General features: G+C 45.8%; 1 protein-coding gene across 2 annotated transcripts in view; it reads left to right on the top strand.

Moving 5' to 3' along the window:
• The first annotated feature begins 228 nt into the window (after positions 1–228).
• Positions 229–19,548, top strand: part of POLA1 (DNA polymerase alpha 1, catalytic subunit) — a 373,413-nt gene continuing 354,093 nt past the window's right edge. For both annotated transcript variants that reach the window (XM_074983379.1, XM_074983380.1), the window contains exons 1-4: positions 229–327; positions 13,265–13,389; positions 16,430–16,526; positions 17,922–18,002. In XM_074983379.1, coding sequence (XP_074839480.1) covers positions 300–327; positions 13,265–13,389; positions 16,430–16,526; positions 17,922–18,002 — 331 coding nt within the window. In that variant the 5' untranslated portion in view covers positions 229–299. The remainder of the gene's footprint in view (positions 328–13,264; positions 13,390–16,429; positions 16,527–17,921; positions 18,003–19,548) is intronic.

Here is a 19,548-nt window from a genome sequence, read left to right on the forward strand (position 1 = left end):
GGTGCAGCAATGGCCTCCCCCCATCAAACACCCGCCCGTGCCTCTCTCCTCCAGAGCGAGAGCGGCAAACCTAGAGATTACCCGCGAGCCGCCAGTGCGCCAGCGCTCAGCTCCAGCTCCTCCCCCTCGACCTGCACGAGAGGGTGGGAGCGGGCGAAGGGGCGGGCTGGCGAAAGACGGCGCTCGCCACGGCTCCTGATTGGCTGGCCGGTCGGCTGGGGCGCCCGGGTCGCCTGTCTCGCGCCACTTTCGGGCGCGTTGGCGCGAGCGGACTGGGAGCGAGCGTGGTCGGGGCCCTCATGGCGGACAGCGAGAGCTGGCGCGGCGGTGAGAGGCGGGCAGGGCGCGGAGGTGTTGCGCTTGGGCTCCCCTTGAGCTTGTCTCTGGTTTGCAGCGGGGCGGCGGAGCTGGGCGGGGTGGCTGCTTGGGGGAGGGGCGCTTTATTGGTGTCCGCTAGATTCTCCTCGGCAGCTGGCAGGGAAGGTGTCTTGCAGTCTAGTCTGTCTTCAAAAAGAAATCCCCCGGCGTGCTGCAAGGAGCTTGGTGCCCTGACACTGGCCCCGGTGCCATCCTGCTGAATTTATGGTTTTGCATCACGCTTTTTTATCTTGGAAAATGAGGTTCCCTCTTTTCGGGCTGGGTGTAAGCTCACACGTAGAGGTGAACGGCTGTGAGCAACATGCTGTCCAGGGCATGGAAGGGGAGAACTGTAACCCCTTTTAATTTTAAAGACAGGTGCTGGTTCAGGAAAGCATAGGCAGGATTTTCATCTACATTGTCAGAAGCGTATCCTCCCCTAGTTCTCCATAAGATGTCATTGTTGCTTAGGACAGTTGTCTGTACTTGACATGTTCTGACTTTCTGCATGACATCACCGTTTTGAGCCCTGAATTTCTTTATCCGGTAAATCTAGTAAAATCCAAATCGGGGTACAGAGAAGCATGCCACTAAAGCTCATTACTGTGCCTAGTAAATAAGTTTGTTAGTCTTTAAGGTGTTACAGGACTGTGTGTTGTTTGTATTTGGTTTGCTTACACTGACTATACTTCATTGAATTAAAAAAAACTGTGTATTTTACATACGTGTTTTGTAACCTGGTGCTAAACAATAACTAGAAGATCTCTGTTGTTTACTATTACAGCATTTAAGACTTCTGATCAGAGCAGGACCCCATTGTTCCAGACGGTCACTGCCCCAAAGAGTTTACAGCTTAGTATAATGTAAAGGACCGTGTGTGGGATACCCACAGATTGGGGTTACAAAGAAACAGTGACAGAATTCATTAGTATGATAGGCAATGGCTTCAGCATCACAGCAACCTAATCACTGTCATGTTTTGATTTTGGTAGGTGTCAGAAAAGGAAAATTTAAAGAGGGTTAGTGTGTTTTGCAAATGGTGATGGGTAGCATCTCCTAAGCATCACGAGCAGCATAGAAGGCAGCATGATGGTGCTTGATTGAAAATATAAAAACTGGTCTATGGAGGCTGGCATCATATATGGAGTGGAGGTGGAAATCAGCATCTTGTTAGTGAAGGAGAAATTATAGGTAGGCTGGGAACAAATAATTTGTTTTATGCAATGGAGAAAGAGGAACCAGTGGAGGGGAGCAACAAGAGTGGTGATGTGGTCAAAGCAGACTGGGAAGATAATCTTTGCAGCAATGTTTGGAATGGTTATAAGTAGGGCCATACCAATTCACTGCCCAATTTAACCAGTTTCATAGTCCTAGGATTCTAAAAATCTTCAGTTTTATGGTTTCAGATATTTACATCTGAAATATCAGTATGTTGTGACCATGGGGGTCTCAACTCAAAAGAATTTTGGTATGGAGGGTTGCAGGACTATTGAAGGGGAAGGCTCATGGGTTTGCTACCCTCACTTCTATGCTCCTGCTGTCAGGGGTGCTGTCTTTACAGCTGGAGAGCAATAGGTGCTAGCTGGGTGCCAAGCTCTAAAGCAGAGATTGGGAATTTTTTGAGATGGGGGACCACTGATCCACAGAAAAATCAGTCAAAGGCCACACAAAAGCGAGGCACGAACAGAACAAAAAGCACTGCCTAGCCTAGTTTAGTATGCCCTAGGTGGCTGCCCCAGCACTCAGCTTACAGGGAACACTGGTGGTGGGGGGTCTGAGCAGGAGGAGAGGTGCAGGAACAGGGTGAGGGGACTGTGTGGGAGAAGGGGTGCAGGAGCAGGTCAGGAATGTTGGGTCTTGGCAATGGGGGTGCGCTTACCTATATAGGACCCTGGGATACACATGGCTTACTATCCCCTGCCACTCCCAGGCATCACTCCCTACTTCTCTATTGGCTGTGGTTCCAGCCAATCAGAGTGGCAGGGGAAAAGTCTCTAGGCAATGCTGCTCTACTCTGCTGTTTCCCCAGCAAGGGAGACAGGGAGTAATGGCACGTGGAGCCTCTTCCTTCCCCTGCTAGGCAGAGCCTTTGGGCTGGAGCTGATCCGAGCTTGCCTGACTTCTCCCAGTCCTTCTGTTGCTGGGGGAAGAAAGGGGGTGGAGTCCTGAGTCTCAGGTGCTGGATCCGGGCAAGCTGCAGGATATCACTGCTCTAAAGTCAGCACCACTGCCAACAGCAGTGTAGAAGTGAAGATTGCAGGGCATTAGTGGGTAGGTTATTATACTTTCTGGTTTTTCCAGCAGTCTCCTACCCTGGCTGGGGGGCTAACAGCCACCTTCACTTATGCATTGCATTCAGAGCTAAGCTCAAAGCCAGCAGCTCTGGGGGATGCATTTGCCCACAGTCCAGATCCTGCAGTGCAACATTGTTGTTCCCCCCCCCCCGCCCCCCCCCCAAAAAAAGAAATACAAGGTATGCTGAAGAGGAGCTGAAATACAACACGCACAGGCCCTATCTCTGGGCATTCTGCAGCTTCACAGAGGCAGAGCAGCATGGTCATGCTCCATTTGCTTCCGCCTATGACTTGAAAAATTATTCCAAAGCTATGAAACCTTGTACCAGTGTTATAACAACTAGTTCAGAGGCAACTGACCAACTATGTTCAGCAGACCAAAAAGGGAGCCGCCCCGCCCCGACCCACATGTTCCCTTAGTAAATGTCCTACTCAGCACTGGACATTAAGGTTGGGTAGAGCTGTGGAGATGCAGTGGATTGGGAACGGTAAGATCCTCTAGCAACATTTGTGGAGGTGTACCATTGCATCTCCATGAGCCTCATTAAAGTTATTGGAGGTCAACTTCTGCTGATCCATTTGTGGGATTTGGACCTCAATAATGTTGGTGTGCAAACAGTAACTGACAATGTTTTAATTTATTACCTAATTATTTGGGTTCGTGATGTTTTACACAGTCATGTTACCTAAAGATATAAATTTATTGGTCTGACATCAATATGGAGGCAGGTTTACATTAGAAACACGACAGTGGTGCAGCTGCACTGCTGTAGCGTATCTGGGGAAAACTCTGTGTGCTGATAGGAGCGAGTTCTTTCATTGGCATAATTACTCCCCCTCTATAAAGAGGCAGAAGGTGTGTTGATGGGACACCCATCTAGTATCCCATTCCAGCTATTGGAGATGTGTCCTCCTGGCACTCATATATGGGCTACAAGCCATTGTAGGCAGTCTCAACATACTGTCCCCTCCATAAGCTTATCAAGCTCAGTCTTGGTAACAGTTAGATTTTACCTGCTCCTGCCCCCTCACTGCAGGCCCTGGAAGGCTGTTGCAGAATTCCACTCACTTAGAAACCTTCACCTAGTTTCAAGTCTAAACTTGATGTCACATTCATGTGCAGTGTTCTTGTGTCCCCATTGGTGCTTAACACAAGTGCCTGGTGCTTATCCCTCACAACTGCTTTCTATAAATACGTCAGTTTCCCATCAGTCTTCTTTTGGTTAAGGTGAACAAACCAAGTTCATAGAGTTTCCTCTCAGAGATTTTTCCGTTCCTCTGCACATCCTAGAGCCTTTCTCTGTACCTGTTCCAGTTTGAGTTAATCTTTCTTAAACATTGGAGACTAGACATGCACATATCTATTCCAAATAAGTTCTCACCAGTACCTTGTATAATGGTAGTAAGACTTCCCTGTCTATTGCAAATACCTGCCTGCTGCTTCCTCGAATTGTTTGTTGGTGAGAGACTAAATGAAGTGGGAAAAGTTAACGGTTAACCTCATCCTAAACAGATGAGGTTTACCGGATATGGTTAATGGGTAGGGCCTGGAGCAGACCCCCACCCATGGCCTCTGCTGTAGGGAGGGGTGCTTCCATGCAGCTGGGACAGCCCTCATCTGTGCCAGGCCCAGGAGTGCCACAGGTGGGGGCTGCTCTGACTGGGCTGCAGCACCCCCACTCACTGTGGGCCTGGGAGTGTTGTGGGCAGGGACCCATCCTGTTTAATTAGTTATCAGGTTAACTACATTTAAATAGGATTTTATGTCGCTGAAAGAAGGAAGTTAGAGATCTAAAATTACCTTCCTTTCCAACTCCTGGTTAGTGACAGTTGAGGTATCCCCACAGGAGGCTGGGTTGAAGCTTATCTATTCTCACCCTTCCCTTCCTGAGTCTATTGTATTTCTTACTATTACCACAGTCTGCCTATTTTGCAGCTCATCACCTTTCACAGTCCTTGATGTCTGGCTGCTCTTGTCAGCAGCATCATGGAGCTGGATCAGCATTTTGGCATCACTGTGTTCACGTCCATGCTTGTTTGCAGCCAGATTCTCTGCCTCCTAAGCAGTGTGCAGATGGCAGTGCTGCTGTGCCCACCTATTTTCTGCTTTCCATATGGCTTTTTGGAACAGGGAGCAGTGGTTTCCCAATCTAGCCCTTTTCTCCTGTCTGGGTTGGGGTTTTAGTCAGATGCCTGAACCCACTGGAGCCTCCCTCCTGGCTCCTCTGCGCCTTTTCATATGGTTAGCAGCTTAGAAAACGCTGAACAAAATCTGAATAGTGCTCCATCTATGAGGAAGCCCTCTTGGCCTTGGCAGACTGAGTTGTACTCAGTTTCGGTCCCTAACTCTGGGTATGACTTCACTACCTGGAAGATCAACAGGGTCAAGGTTGCTCTTCCAGGGGTTCAATTTCATGTGCCTAGTGGATGTGTGAAATCGAACTATTGGTGTTGCCTGTCGACCCCCATACTCCTCAGTATAACAAGGAGTAACAAGGTCAATGGGAGAGCTTCTCCTGTCAACCTCCTTCAATAAGTACTGGCAGGTATGTCGATTGTAGATAAGTCGATTCCAGCTGTGCAACTGCCATAGCTAGAATTGCATATCTACATTCGACTTTAAGGTCTAGTGCAGACCTTCCTCAATTAAGTTTCAGGGGTGTGAATTGGACAGGCAGGTGGGTTCCCTGCTTACCAGAGCAGCTGCAGTTCCACTTGGAGAAAAACAGACGAGGGGTTCCTGAGCAGAGCAGAGAGAGATTCCAAAGACACAACAAACCCCATGTTCTTCATTGTTCAAAAGCACATGGCAAGGGTCTGGGGTGGGTGGAGGGAATCTAAGCCATTCTAGACTTCAAATGATTCAACAAGTGGACGATTTAAAATCAGTTTCAGATGGAGACCCTGACCTCTACAGTGCCATGCCTATCCAAAGAGGTTTTTCTGACTTCCGTGGATCTGGCAGAGGGAGGCTACTGTGCCTTGCTGTATCTGGTGATAACCATTGGGCTGAGGTTGCACTGGTGGGGTTGTGCCATAAGCAGTCTATAGTTCTGTGACTAAAAGTGGCAAACAAGCAATAGCTGTTGGGGATGTTTGTGCCTGCCCTTAGGTGGGGCAGTGTACCCAGTAGCCTTTATCTCACAGCCCATCAGCTACAGATGACAGTACTTAATAGTCTAAGGCTCTGGCCCTTTGGGTGAAGCAGAGCTGGGGCAGACTGTAGTCTCAGGGCCACCAGCAAACACTCAGTTCAGGGCTTACATATGGATGAGCACCCAAATGGTCTGGGGGTTCAGGAAGAGGGGAACACTGAGTGGGTCTAGTTTCCAAGTTTGGACAGTAGATATACACAGGCTTCCTGGCTTGTGGTGAAAAGTCTGCCGCCGAAGGGGTAGGGTGTTGGGGTGGCTGTCCCTCCCAGTTTTGCCAGGAGTCTCCCATAATCACGTTCTATTTCCTGGAAGCTATTTCAGCTGAACGGGGAGATTTTGGGTGCTAACAGTCTGGCTGTGGAGGAGGGCTAAAGCAGGGTTCCTTACCTGCCTCATCTCCATGGTGCTTCTGGAAGCAGCTGACACCATCCCGATGGCCCTTGGAGGTGGCTCCCCGCTAGTACTTCTGCCACAGCTCCCATTGGCCAGGAACTGTGGCCAATATGAGCTGCAGCGGTGGTGCCTCTGGGCAATGGTGCGTGGAGACCTCCTGGATTCCCTCGTAGGAGATATTGCTATAAGTATGTACCAGTCATTTTTAGGACACACCACAGGTGAGCACCACCCTCCTCCCACATCCTAACTCCCTTCCAGAGCCTGTGCCCCCTTCTGCATCCCAATCCACAGCCCAGAGTATGCACGCAAACTGCCTCCCAGAGTGCTTCACTCATCCTGCACCCCAACCCCTGTTCCAGCCTGAAAGTGAGTGAGGGTGAGAGAGAACAGGGAAGGAAGGTGAGAGGGAATAGAGTGAAGGAGTGAGTGGGGGCAGCGTCTTGGAGAAGGGGTGGGACTGGGCTGTGGCAAGCATCTTTTGGTTTGTGTGATTAGACAGCAAGCAACCTAGTGGAGTGGCAGGATGCAGGACTGCCCATTTCCACCACATTCTTGTCCAGCGCCCGTATAGCAGCAAAGTAGTTTGCCATGTGGTCAAGAGGGATCCGGTCGCACCATGCTGATGAGAAACAGTGATGTAGCTGGAGAGTCACTAGCTGCTCCTGGGGTTCTTCTTCCCTCCCTCCCTGGGGAATGGTACCTTTGGAATCCACAAGTCCACTGGCTCATCTGGGATGGCAGTCCTGGGAACTCCTCTTCTGGGGCTGTCCTCCAGAGGCAGCAGATATGGCTGCTGGGTGCTGCGGCAGAGTGGAGGAATTCATATCCTTTTCCGCTTCTCATTCAGTAGTGTTGCAGAGTCCTCCCTTTGTATTTCCTATCCCACCCTGGTATCTGTGGCAAGGAGGTGGGTCGGTGGCTTCAGTTCTGGCCGTTGGGGTCCCTCAGTGTAGTGGTCCCTCACTATCCTGTCTGGAAGGAGGCCACTCTGCTTTGCTACGCGCGCCTCCACATTCCTGTCAGGCCTTGCCATCACAGGTTATTCTTAGGGAAGGAAGTAACATTGTGAGTACTGAATGCTTCCATTTGGCTTGGCCTCTGGTTGTTTATAAAGATACTGGCAGTAATGATAGCCTGACCTGCGCCCCTTCTTGGGCAACGCTTGATCACAAAACCATCCCCAGAAACAGCACAGAGCCAGATCGCTGACACTGAGTCTGCAGTAAGTGCCCAGTTAATCAGTGTCAAAGTTCCTTGATTCCAGCCATCAAAATAACATGCTTAGGCATTGTCATGAATGAGTGCAGGGAAGGGGGTTAATCTTTCTGAGGTAACCTGAATCCCAGGTGTGCCAGTGGGAGTGAAGTAATTTTGTTCAAACTGAGAACAATTGCAGTTCCCAGGGCTTTTGTCTCTGCCTACAGCAGAGAGAAAAACAGAAAGGGAAGTGTTTCCTGGGCACTTGGTGTGCAACCCATGATTTACTTTTCTCTTGTTTTGCGAATAAATCACTCTTGTAAACAACTGATCTGACTTGTGTCCTAAGAAAAGTCTGTGCCTCAGACCAAATGGTCGTCTGCTGAATTACATGTTTTTGTGTCCAAGCTGTCCTTTGAAGAGGGATTAAGAGCTTGTGGTTCCGCTACAGGAAAACGTCCAAGTCTCATTTAGTGGTGGCAGCCTACCTTCCAGAATCCAGGAAATCTGTGACCTTGGGAAGTTTTAAAGTAAAGCCTGTGAACAGGCAAGCTGTTTCAAGTCACTGCAGGACCCCACTTTCTGCACTCAAAAGTGTGGAGTAGGGAAGGAGCCCCTGACAGGCACGGACGTAGATACCTTGATAACAAGGATCTATCCGTCTGGAGGAAGGTTCAAGAAGATTCAGGAACTCTTTTTGGTGTTTGGGAGACACATGAGGTGTTTGAGAGCAGCTGATCTGTTGATTCTGTAGCACTGGACCATCAACTACTAGACCTAATTGCACTGTGTGTAAGGATCACTTTATCGGTGCAGTCATGCATCAGGTGCCTTCAGGATTTCATCATTTCATTGGCTCTTCTAACACACAAAGGGTTACATAATAATTCCAACACAGGTGTTCAGCTCCTTAAAGTGGTGGTCAGTCTAGGGCAAAGTGTGTAAAGGTGTGCCCACATGCTGTTCAGATCCCCTGGTTCTCACAACTATCACGCTCCTGGAGGGCTGAGGAGCACACCTGGAAGATCAAGCAGCTCAAGGTCTCTGAACCTGGAGGAAAGTCCAGTAGCATAAACCTAGAGTTAAAAGCCATCAAGCTTGTACTGTGACGGTTCCAGGCCAGTCTAGAGGGAAGCCCTGGCCTGATTCACTTGGTCAACAGGACCATCATCTTGTGTGAACAACCAAGGGGGAAACAAGGACCTCTGTGCTACACGCAGAAGCAATGGAAATCGTGATGAGCAGAGAGCTGTCTCGTATTCCTCAGAGTAATTCCCGTAAGGGGAGACCCGAACCAAAAGGCAGATTGCCTTAGTTACTCTAAGTGGTGCCCGAATTAGGGAGACTTTGAGTTCGTTGGTTGAGGGAAGGCTGAACATTTGGACAATCTATTAATGAACCATGTGAATTCAAACAGACCAAAGTACTTCATCAGGGAGTTGGACCCCAGATCTGGGGAACAGATCTCCTTTTGCCCAGATGGCTGCAGGGTCTGGCCTTTGTGTTCCCACCCTTCCCCTTTCTAGGGAAAGTGGATGAAAAAGTAAAATGAGAACAGATCACAGTCATGTTGATAACTTCACATTGAATGAAGAGATTCTGATTTTCAGACTGACAATAGGAATCTACTGCAATCCCCAAAGAAGTAGGACATCATCACCAGGAACCCAACTGGCTGCATCTAACAGCCTGGCAATTGAAAGGAAAGCATCACTGGGTTTGGTCCTTCAAAGTCGTCATGACGCTGTTTCATCTAGAAGAGATCAGCATTGAAAATGTATTCTTCCATCTTGTACAGAATCCACAAAAAGGTCTGGTGCCCTCTTGGAATCTTTCAACCTGAAAAGCCAAGAACCCCGGGTACCTCTTCACTACACAGAAGATCAGTCCTCCCATCCCATGGTTAGTCTTGTGGAGTTAATTTAGAATGCCTAGTGGGGATGCACTAAATCAAACCTGTGGGATGCCGCTGTTGTCCATTGTGCTCCTGCTGTGCCCCCCCTCCCCCTTAGGAGTAAGGGAAGTCAATGGGAGTGCAGGATTTCTGTCACCCTCCCTTAGTGGATGGAGGTGGCATGGAAGCCTGAATTAATTTGTCAACTCTAGTTACCTAATTAATGTAGCTGAAATTACGTACCTTACTTCAATCTTCCCCTGTAGTGTAGACCTGCTTCCTGTTTCCATATGATGCATGGATTAGACTTTGCACTGTGGCGGCATACAAGACATCGGAGGTCCCTGGTGACCTTGTGTGGGGAAAAGAACTAAGGTATCCAGTAGAAATTTGCAAGATGACAGTAGGTCAACAGCTACTACTTTTGTCAAGAGCTGTAGGGTGGGCTTCTTATCTCTGTGGAAGTGTCCTTAGGGAGGATGGTGGTGCAGGAGATGCCCCAGAAATTAATTTTGCCCTTTGAGTGAATATTTGTAAGTGGGCAACACTATCCTTTCCCATTCCCCCCTTATCTTTTCAATAATCTCCCTGCATCTGTGCACTGCTTTCTGATTCCCAGATGTCAAGAACTGTGACAGACACTAGGCCGCAGAATGGAAATTATTAGTAAGAAATGTTTTCGTTCTGCTAGCAGTACCTCCCACGTTCTACCCAGACTTAGTGGCCGTGAGCCAAATGTCAGCTGCTGCATGGGATCTTGTGAATGGTCCACCCCCCACTTTGATTGGTCATAGAATCATAGAAGAGTAGGACTGGAAGGGACCTCGAGAGGCCATCGAGTCCAGCCCCCTGCCCTCATGGCAGGACCAAGCACTTTCTAGACCATCCCTGAAAGCCATCTATCTAACCTCTTCTTAAATATCTCCAGTGATAGAGATTCTACCACCTCCCTTGGCAATTTGTTCCGGTGTTTGATCACCCTGACAGTTAGGAACTTTTTCCTAATGTCCAACCTGAACCTCCTCTGCTGCAATTTAAGTTCATTGCCTCTTGTTCTATCCTCAGAGGCAAGGAAGAACAAGTTCCCTCCCTCTGCCTTATGACACCCTTTTAGATACCTGAAGACTGCTATCATGTCCCTCCTCAATCTTCTCTTTTCCAAACTAAACAAGCCCAATTCTTTCAGCCTTTCTTCATAGGTCATGTTCTCTAGACCTTTGATCATTCTCGTTGCTCTCCTCTGGACCCTCTCCAGTTTCTCCACATCCTTCCTGAACTGCGGTGCCCAGCACTGGACACAATACTCCAGCTGAGGCCTAACCAGCGCAGAGTAAAGCGGGAGAATGACTTCTTGTGTCTTGTTCACAACACACCTGTTAATGCATCCTAGAATCATGTTTTGCTTCTTTTGCAGCAGCAACACACTGTTGACTGACTCATATTTAGCTTGTGGTCCACTATAACCCCTAGATCCCTTTCTGCTGCACTCATTCCTAGGCAGCCCTTTCCCATTCTGTATGTGTGACACTGATTGTTCCTTCCTAAGTGGTGCACTTTGCATTTGTCCTTATTAAACTTCATCCTGTTTATCTCAGTCCATTTCTCCAATTTATCCAGATCCTTTTGAATTATGACCCTATCCTCCAACGAAGTTGCAACCCCTTCCAGCTTGGTATCATCTGCAAACTTAATAAGTGTACTTTCTATGTCAATATCTAAATCGTTAATGAAGATATTGAACAGAACCGGTCCTAAAACAGACCCCTGCGGAACCCCACTAGTTATACTTTTCCAGCAGGATTGAAAACCATTAATAACTACTCTCTGGGTACGGTTATTCAGCCAGTTGTTCACCCACCTTATAGCAGCCCCATCTAAGTTGTATTTGCGTAGTTTATTGATAAGTATATTATGTGAGACTGTGTTAAATGCTTTACTTGAAGTCTAGGTATACCACATCCACTGCTTCTCCCTTATCCCCAAGGCTCGTTATCCTATCAAAGAAAGCTATCAGATTAGTTTGACATGGTTTGTTCTTTACAAATCCATGCTGGCTGTTCCCTATCACCTTACCACCTTCCAAATGCCTGCAGATTATTTCTTTAATTACCTGCTCCGTTATTTTTCCTGGCACAGAAGTTGAGCTGACTGGCCTGTAGTTTCCCGGGTTATTCTTATTCCCCTTTTTATAAATGGGTACTATATTTGCCCTTTTCCAGTCTTCTGGAATCTCTCCCGTCTCCCACGACTTTCCAAAAATGATTGCTAAAGGCTCAGATACCTCTTCTATCAGCTCCTTGAGGATTCTAGGATGCATTTCATCAGGCCCTGGTGATTTGCAGACATCTAATTTTTCTAAGTAAATTTTAATTTGTTCTTTTTGTATTTCAACTTCTAAACCTACCCCTTTTTCACTAGCATTCTCTGTCAGGCATTCCTTCAGATTTCTCAGTGAAGACCGAAACAAAGAAATCATTAAACATCTCTGCCATTTCCAAATTCCCTGTTACTGTTTCTCCCTCCTCACTGACCAATGGCCCTACTCTCTCCTTCGTCTTCCTCTTGTTACCAATATATTTGTAAAAAGCCTTCTTGTTTCCCTTTATGCTTGTAGCTAGTTTTGAGCTCATTTTGTGCCTTAGCCTTTCTAATCTTGCTCCTGCATGCTCGTGTTGTTTGCCTATATTCATCCTTTGTAATTTGTCCTAGTTTCCATTTCTTATACGATTCCTTTTTTAGTTTAAGATCATGCAAGATCTCCTGGTTAAGCCAAGGCAGTCTTGTGCCATGTTTTCTATCTTTCCTACGCAGCAGGATAGCTTGCTTTTGGGCCCTTAATAATGTCCCTTTTGAAAAACTGCCAACTCTCCTCAGCAGTTTTTCCCCTCAGTTTTGCTTCCCATGGGACCTTACCTACCAGCTGTCTGAGTTTACCAAAATCTGCCTTCCTGAAATCCATTATCTCTATTGTACTGTTTTCCCTTAGAAATTGTGAACTCTGTGATTTCATGATCACTTTCACCCAAGCATCCTTCCACTTTCAAATTCTCAATAATTTCCTCCCTATTTGTTAAAATTAAATCTAGAACAGCTTCCCCATGGTAACTTTTTCAACCTTTTGGAATAAAAAGTTGTCTGCAGTGCAATCCAAGAATTTATTGGACAGTCTGTCCCCTGCTGTATTAGTTTTCCAACATATACCTGGATAGTTGAAATCCCCCATCACCACCAAATTCCGGGCCCTGGATGATTTTGTTAGCTGTTTAAAAAAAGCCTCATCCACCTCTTCCACCTGGCTAGGGGGCCTGTAGTAGACTCCTAGTAAGACCTCATCCTTGTTTTTTACTTCTTTGAGTCTAACCCAGAGACTTTCAACACGTCCATCTCCACCTCTGTCCAAGTGTGTAGATTTTTAATATACAAGGCAACACCTCCTCCCTTCTGAGGTCCATTGAACATAGTTGGTCAATTGCTTCTGAAGTATTTGTTGTTAAGTTGGTACAAGTTTTTACAGTTTTGGAACAATTTTTCTGGCCATGAATGGGAGCAGAGGGGACATGTCCAGGCCAGCAGCCTCCAAATATGGCTTTGCCTATGTGAAGCTGCAGAATGAGGAGAGCAGCACCGGTGGCAATAATGGTGGGAGGAGCTGCTAGCAGAACAGAAATCACTGACAAGAATTTTTCTGTTCTGTTTTGACTTGTGATTACGTCTGGGTTCAAGTTTCCAACAAACTGTTTTAATAGTTATAAAGAAAAGAATTTCTGAAGTCTTGCTGATAGAATTGTTGCCATGCTGTCATTATGCAAGCTGGCTAAATTGTTTGTTTCAGTTTCTTTTTTTAAAGAATACTAAACAATGCAACCACTGAGTCTCTAAAAATTAATATTGAAGCATTATTGTGGATTAATAAGTCAAGAATAATGTGGAAGTTGAATTGTACTTCTAATGGTTTTCAATATTGATTTCAGGTTCGTCAGACTCTGGAAGTTTTGCAGTGTCACGTTCTCGACGTGAGAAAAGATCTAAAAAAGGGCACCAAGAAGCTCTAGAACTTTTGAAAAAGGCCAAGGCTGGTGAGAAAGTAAAATATGAGGTAAACTGTTTAATCATTTTCTGTTGCTTAGACCCAAGTTGAGCTTGGGAATGTTGATCTTTGTCCTAACCTGTGTAAAGCCGATCACCTCGTTTTTGAGGAACATTGTGGGGAAAGTTAGGAAATCAGTGTTCAGTCAAGAAAAGCTGTTCTGAAAGGTGTTTTAAGTTATGAAAATGTTCACAGGGCAGCACTCTTCTGTGCTTGCTCCTTCTCTGTCCCTTAACTTTGGAAATTCAAAAAACTGGAGAGCAACATTTAATTTCACGCATTAAAGTGGCAGATCATAAAGTTTGATCTGCTTTGTGTATAGTAAAGTTAGGAATAAGTTTATTTCACAAAGAACAGAGATTCAAGTGTTAGGAAGTAGACCTATTGGAAACATAATTACATATAAAGTCATAAATGCTTTCAGAATCTAGACTTATTTCACTAGACACCCCCTTGGCTAATAAAGATTAGCTTACGCTGTCTTTCCAGCATTTGCCAGTCAATCCTGGCTGCCGTCTGCTCTTTTTTTTTTTTTTCTTTCCCCCCCTCACCCTCACAAAGTAAGCTGACTGTGCTTTTGCTCCATAGATGAAGGATGCAGTATGGGTTCAAATCTCAACGGTTAGTCCAGAAATCTCTTGACTTCCCATGTAAACATTCCCGCTGATTTATTTTTTCATGGAAATTTCCTCTCTGTAAAAGCTTCAGATCTCTTCATTAGCATTTTGTTAAGGCTGTGGACGAACATCCATTATGAAGCCTGCTGCAGTGCTCTGCAACCGGTGTGCCGCGAAGCTGTGCTTGGTGTGCCCTCATATCTTTGAGAAAAATATGTGTAAAATTAATTGAATAAGTTGCGGAGGGGGAGAGGGGGAAGGCGGGGTGTAACTCGTGGCTCTGTGGGCCATTAAATGCAGCTCTTCCTCAGAGCTGTGCACTGGGAGTGCCGTCAGCTGCTCTGCACCACTCTTCCCAGCGGTGGTGGGAGAAGCACGTGGCAGTAGTGGCATTGGTGAGTCTCTGGCATCAAGTTTGAGTGGAGCACTGTGGGTGCCTGGCTCTGGCAGGACATTGAGTTAGAGCGAGGGAGGGCTGGCGGTGCCTGGCTCTGGGCAAGGGGAGGGGATTGGGCTATATATAGTGGGTGTGCTGTGAAATTATAAGGGAGTGCTGAAGTGTGCCACGAGGTCATAAAGGTTGCTGAGCACTGCCATACCATATTCACTTTACATATAGACGGGCAGATTAAAAATATATCTGGCCTGAATTTTTTTTTTTCATTATGGTGATTGTACCCAATTCGTAGCCCAAAAGAATAATTTTCACTATATATACACGCCTAACTCCCTGCATGTTTTCTGTACATAACCTTTCGCAGTGATGATGAGCAGTGCGACACATGGTTTCAGTAGAGATCTTATATGATGCCCTTTCGTAAACTGGTATGAAAATATCAGACCTTGGGGATCCCAGTTACCCATAGGTACTGTTGCACCCTCTAGCTGTTGGCACCAAAAGGTTCTTGAATATGGTACTGTAATATGGAATGTCCACTACCACCCACCCTTAATATGAGGAAGCCTTATCTGTGCCTGTCAAGGATCAGGTGCGAGACTCCACTAGCCTGAGGCAACACGTGCACTCTCCTCATAGCTTGTGCAGGGTCTGCTGTCCTTAGGAGATAAGCAATAGGTGCACTCCAGCCCTCTGAGCTTCCTGAACAGTCTGTTGGCATATCCAACACCTGTTCCACTGCACTCCCATGGAATTCACAGATCTGCTATTCCCAAAGGAACAGAACACCTCAGTTGATCAGTTAACCTCAAAATCATCTTGCCGGTCAATTTACGACACTTACAATTTTACTATAAATATTTGTTTTTTATTTAATAAAGACTAGAGATTACGAAAGAAGCAAGAATTATTAATAGAAATAAAGGGTTATATCTACATAAAATATTCTTTCCCTAGAGCATAAACTTAACGAGACATTCTCCTGTCTCGTAAAGGTTAACTCATCCAAATTCTCTCTCCCAGGGTTAAACATCTGGATAAGCTGTGATCCTCTCTGCATAAGAGAAAACATTTGGCAGATGGTCCCCAAGTATACTGCATCCCTACATATAGTTCCAAAAATCTCTTCTCTTCGCTTGTCACCATGTTTGCTTTTTCTTGTAGAAAATCTCCCTTGGAGATATCACAGTCTTGGTTAGTGTTTTGCTCATAGTGCAAAGAGGTGTTTATTGCAGAGTGTACAATAGTCACGCTATGTATGAACAGACAAATATATGTTTCCTCGCTGAAAGAAATTCTTTATCATCTTCTGGTGATCCAGCTCCGAGCCTTCAGGAGCATAATTTTTGCAATGCTTTCATCTAGCTCTTTCTGTATGTATCTTCTGCATTGACTCTGGTTATCACAGTGACACTAGTTGTCAGTAGAAAACTTGTGACACCCTTTGGCAAACTATATTGTTTAGAGACCAGACTCAGGATCTCTGTAACTGTTGTGCACCTTTGTTCCCTCTGTCAGCTGGCATCAGCAGGTCCCATGCTCTCATACCTCAACTTGTGTTTGAGAAGAGAAACCCAAGCATTGTAGCTCCTCTTTACAAGGAGTCCAAATCTTTCGGAAAAACAGATTTCCCCAATTAGGACACTTGACAGCAGAGGAAGTCAGTTGTTCTGTTTAGAGAATTCTCTGCTGCAGTGGTACAGCTGTTCCACTGTAACGAATACAAGGTGGAAAAAAGACTTAGACAGAGCGCTTTCCTTTTATTTTCTTTGGTAAGTACCTTTGACCTCTTTGTACCTCTTTGTATCAATCTATCCTTTCTGTAGTCAAAAAATCCTATTTTATATTCTGCATAAAGCTATGTTTTTGGTTGAATGTTTGGGAAATCTCACCTCCGTTTACAAAGGCTTGCTATTTGTGAACAGTTTGCCCTACCGAGGTTAGAAAAAGAAAAATCCAATCTAATGAGTCCTTGATAAATATGCTCTATTTGAAAAATAGCTTGATGCTAATCCTCAATATGTCTTGCTTGCAGGTTGAGGATGTCACAAGTGTTTATGATGAAGTTGATGAAGAGCAATACTCCAGGATGGTCAGGGAACGACAGGACGATGACTGGATTGTAGATGATGGTGTGTAAGATTTATTTAGTGCGGGGTGGCCAACCAGTTAGAGAAGAAGAGCCAAAATAGTGGTGGATAGAGCACAAAGAGTCACATATTTATGTATTTATTTATATAGATCCTATATAAACTTATAAAAATATATAATACATGGCTCATTGCCCTTCCCTTCCCCCAGAGCCAGGTTTCTCCAGAGCCAGGCACACCCAGCCCCCCCCCCCCCCCCGCTCTAAATAAATGCCCTCCCCCAGAGCCAGGCAGTCCAACCCACTGCCCCTTGCTCTAACTAAATACTCTCCACCTCTCCCAGAGCTAGGCCCCTGCTCTAAATAAATGCTGGCAACGTTGCGGGAGCTGCCGCCACGTGCCTCTCTAATCAAGTGTTGGGGTGCATGTGGGGAGCAGGTGGGCGGCACTCCTAGCATGCAGCTTTGATGAGGAACTGGCGCTGGAGATGTCAGTGGCACGTGCTTCTCCCACCAATCAGTGGGGTGTGTGCCTGGAGCAGGCGTAGCACTTGTCGCGTGCAGCTCTGAGGAGCCACATTTAAAGGCTTATGGAGCCGTGTGCGGCTCGAGAGCCATGGATTGGCCACCCCTCAATTAGGGGATTCCCCTTGCATGCTGAGTAGAACCATAAAGTAGGTGTGGTTATTTCTGCATACATTTCTAAGTCAGAAGTTGAGTGCCTTACAAGTTGCAAAGTCTTTTGTGTGCATTTTAAATAGCAAAAAATAAAAATTACCCTGAAATTATCTTAGATCCATCAGGTTTCATGAAGACCTTGCCTCAACGTGTAAATGCCTCAGTGCCCTCTATAGCTCAGTTTATACAGACAAAGAAAGAACTGCGAAACAGAGACTTTTGGCCTACATTTCTACAGCTATTTAGGTGTTGCAGCATTCAAGATCGCAGTGCCTGACTGATTTGAGAGTCCTTTGGAGCTGAAGTGCCTAAATCAATTTTAAAAGCAAAAGTCAGAATCCTAAGTCATTTAGGTATTGTGCTCGAATACCTAAATAGCTTTAAATATCTGGGTCTTTATGCTTGAGCATTGTTGAATTTAAAATAATACATTCAATATCAGTGATTTGAATTCTAATACTTTTTCCATATTAAAATGACTCCCTGTTGCAAACTACAGGGTTTTTTAAGGTTGATCATGTGCTCAGGTAATTACTTCATTTGGAGCCCCATTATAACTTGATTTGGCTTTTAGTTTCTTTTCACTTTCAAAATGTATATGAGTAATGAAAGAACATTAGTAGAAAGTGCAACATAATGAAAACCAAGTGTTTGTTAAGCAGAGGAAGTCCCTTAACAATGGAGATTAAGTTTAAATTTCATCTTGCTAAATTTACAAAGGGTAAAGTTACAAAAGTTTGTTTATAACATTCTTGTACAGATGGGACAGGTTATGTAGAAGATGGAAGGGAGATCTTTGATGAAGATTTAAACGATGATGTCCTTGGTTCCAGCAAGAAAGGTAAATGAATTGAACTCCTTCGAAAGTTTCTCTGACAGCTTTTTTTAACATTGATTATGCCAGCTGACTCGTTGCATTGAAAATGGGTCAGTAAGCCCAAATATTAGCACAGTGAGTGTATCTTCCTGGGAGAGACAACTGACAGAGTTATCACTGTTACTTGAAGTGACTGTGGTTGCACAAGTCTGGAACCAGGGTTTGGCCTGCACAGCCTTTGTTAATTCTGGATGATGATGTCTGAGATGAAGCTGATAGAAGTTGTTTATCAGAGCTTTAGGTTGAGATAGAACTAGGGAAATCACCCTTGCATAATTGTATGCTCCCTCCCCAGGACACCAGGGTTCTTTTCACCCTTCCTTCTTAAAGGCTGCAGGCTCCTGTTTGCTTTTCTCAACCTGCATCTGGGAAAACATTGTTCCCCTTCAAATATCTTTGCCTTCCAGGATAACTCGGGATTATTTTGTGGCCACTGTTTACGCTAAATGTTTGCATCCAGGGCAGCGTAAATTTTATGTGCACCACGGCATCTGCACGTGTACCCGCAGTAGAAACATATGCTGCTATAGGAAGCTGTGAGCGCTCTGCTAGTTAGCTTGGCAGCATCTGAATCTCTCCTGGGTGGCTGCCCAAGTGCTCAGCTTAGAGGGGACACTTTTTGTAGCCACAGCCTGTGTATCAAGCACTGTCACCTCAGGGCAGGCATTACATCCACTGTTTGGTTTAGAGTATGAAATTACACCACAGTATTTGAACAAGTGAGATGATTATAGAATCAGGGATAGAAGGGACTGTGAGAGGTCCTCTAGTCTTGCTCCCTGTACTCAGGAGGGTCCAAGTATGCCTAGACCAGGGGTCTGCAAGCAAAATAGCAAGAAGTGCCATTTTTTTTTAATTCAGTTACAAGAGCCGCAATACATGTGAATACGAAACATCAAAACCTTACTTTTTGTAATCCCTATTTTAAGAACAGCACACACACAATGATCTGTATGAGTTAGAAAGTTTGTTACTTTCACCCCTGGATTGGAGAGCAAATGAGGACAAGGAAAACGCTGTGCCTGCGGATAAGCTCTTAAGCAGGAAGGAGCAATGTTTGCATCAACCCTCCACTCCCGTGCCCCTTTCCTAGGCTGTATCCCCTTTGGCTCACAAACCAGTCACCCATCTCCAGTCTTTGCATGTCTTAGCCACCAAATCAGCCCCCCCCATCCCCAGTTTTTTCTCCCTGTCTCGCAAATTCATCCCCGCAGCCTCATCCCCACTCTTCTCAGCCCCAAACCTGCCCCCAAATCCCCAGGCTTAACCTGCCTCAGCTGACAAATAAGTCTGTAACATTTTTGTCAAGAATGCGTTTGTTTTTGGCTTTGAAGAAAGCAGCTACCTTGGGAGGTTATGCAGGTGTTTATAACCTGCATGTAACTTGACCAAATGCTATGACTTAGGTCAGGGGTCGGCAGCCTGCCGCTCCAGAGCCACATGCGGCTCTTTGAGGGACCACTTTGTGGCTCCAAGAGCCGCAGCTGCTCATTCCAAGTGCCGTTCTGAA

The sequence above is a fragment of the Carettochelys insculpta genome, chromosome 1 (assembly GCF_033958435.1).
Source record: "Carettochelys insculpta isolate YL-2023 chromosome 1, ASM3395843v1, whole genome shotgun sequence".
Classification (NCBI taxonomy): domain Eukaryota; kingdom Metazoa; phylum Chordata; order Testudines; family Carettochelyidae; genus Carettochelys; species Carettochelys insculpta.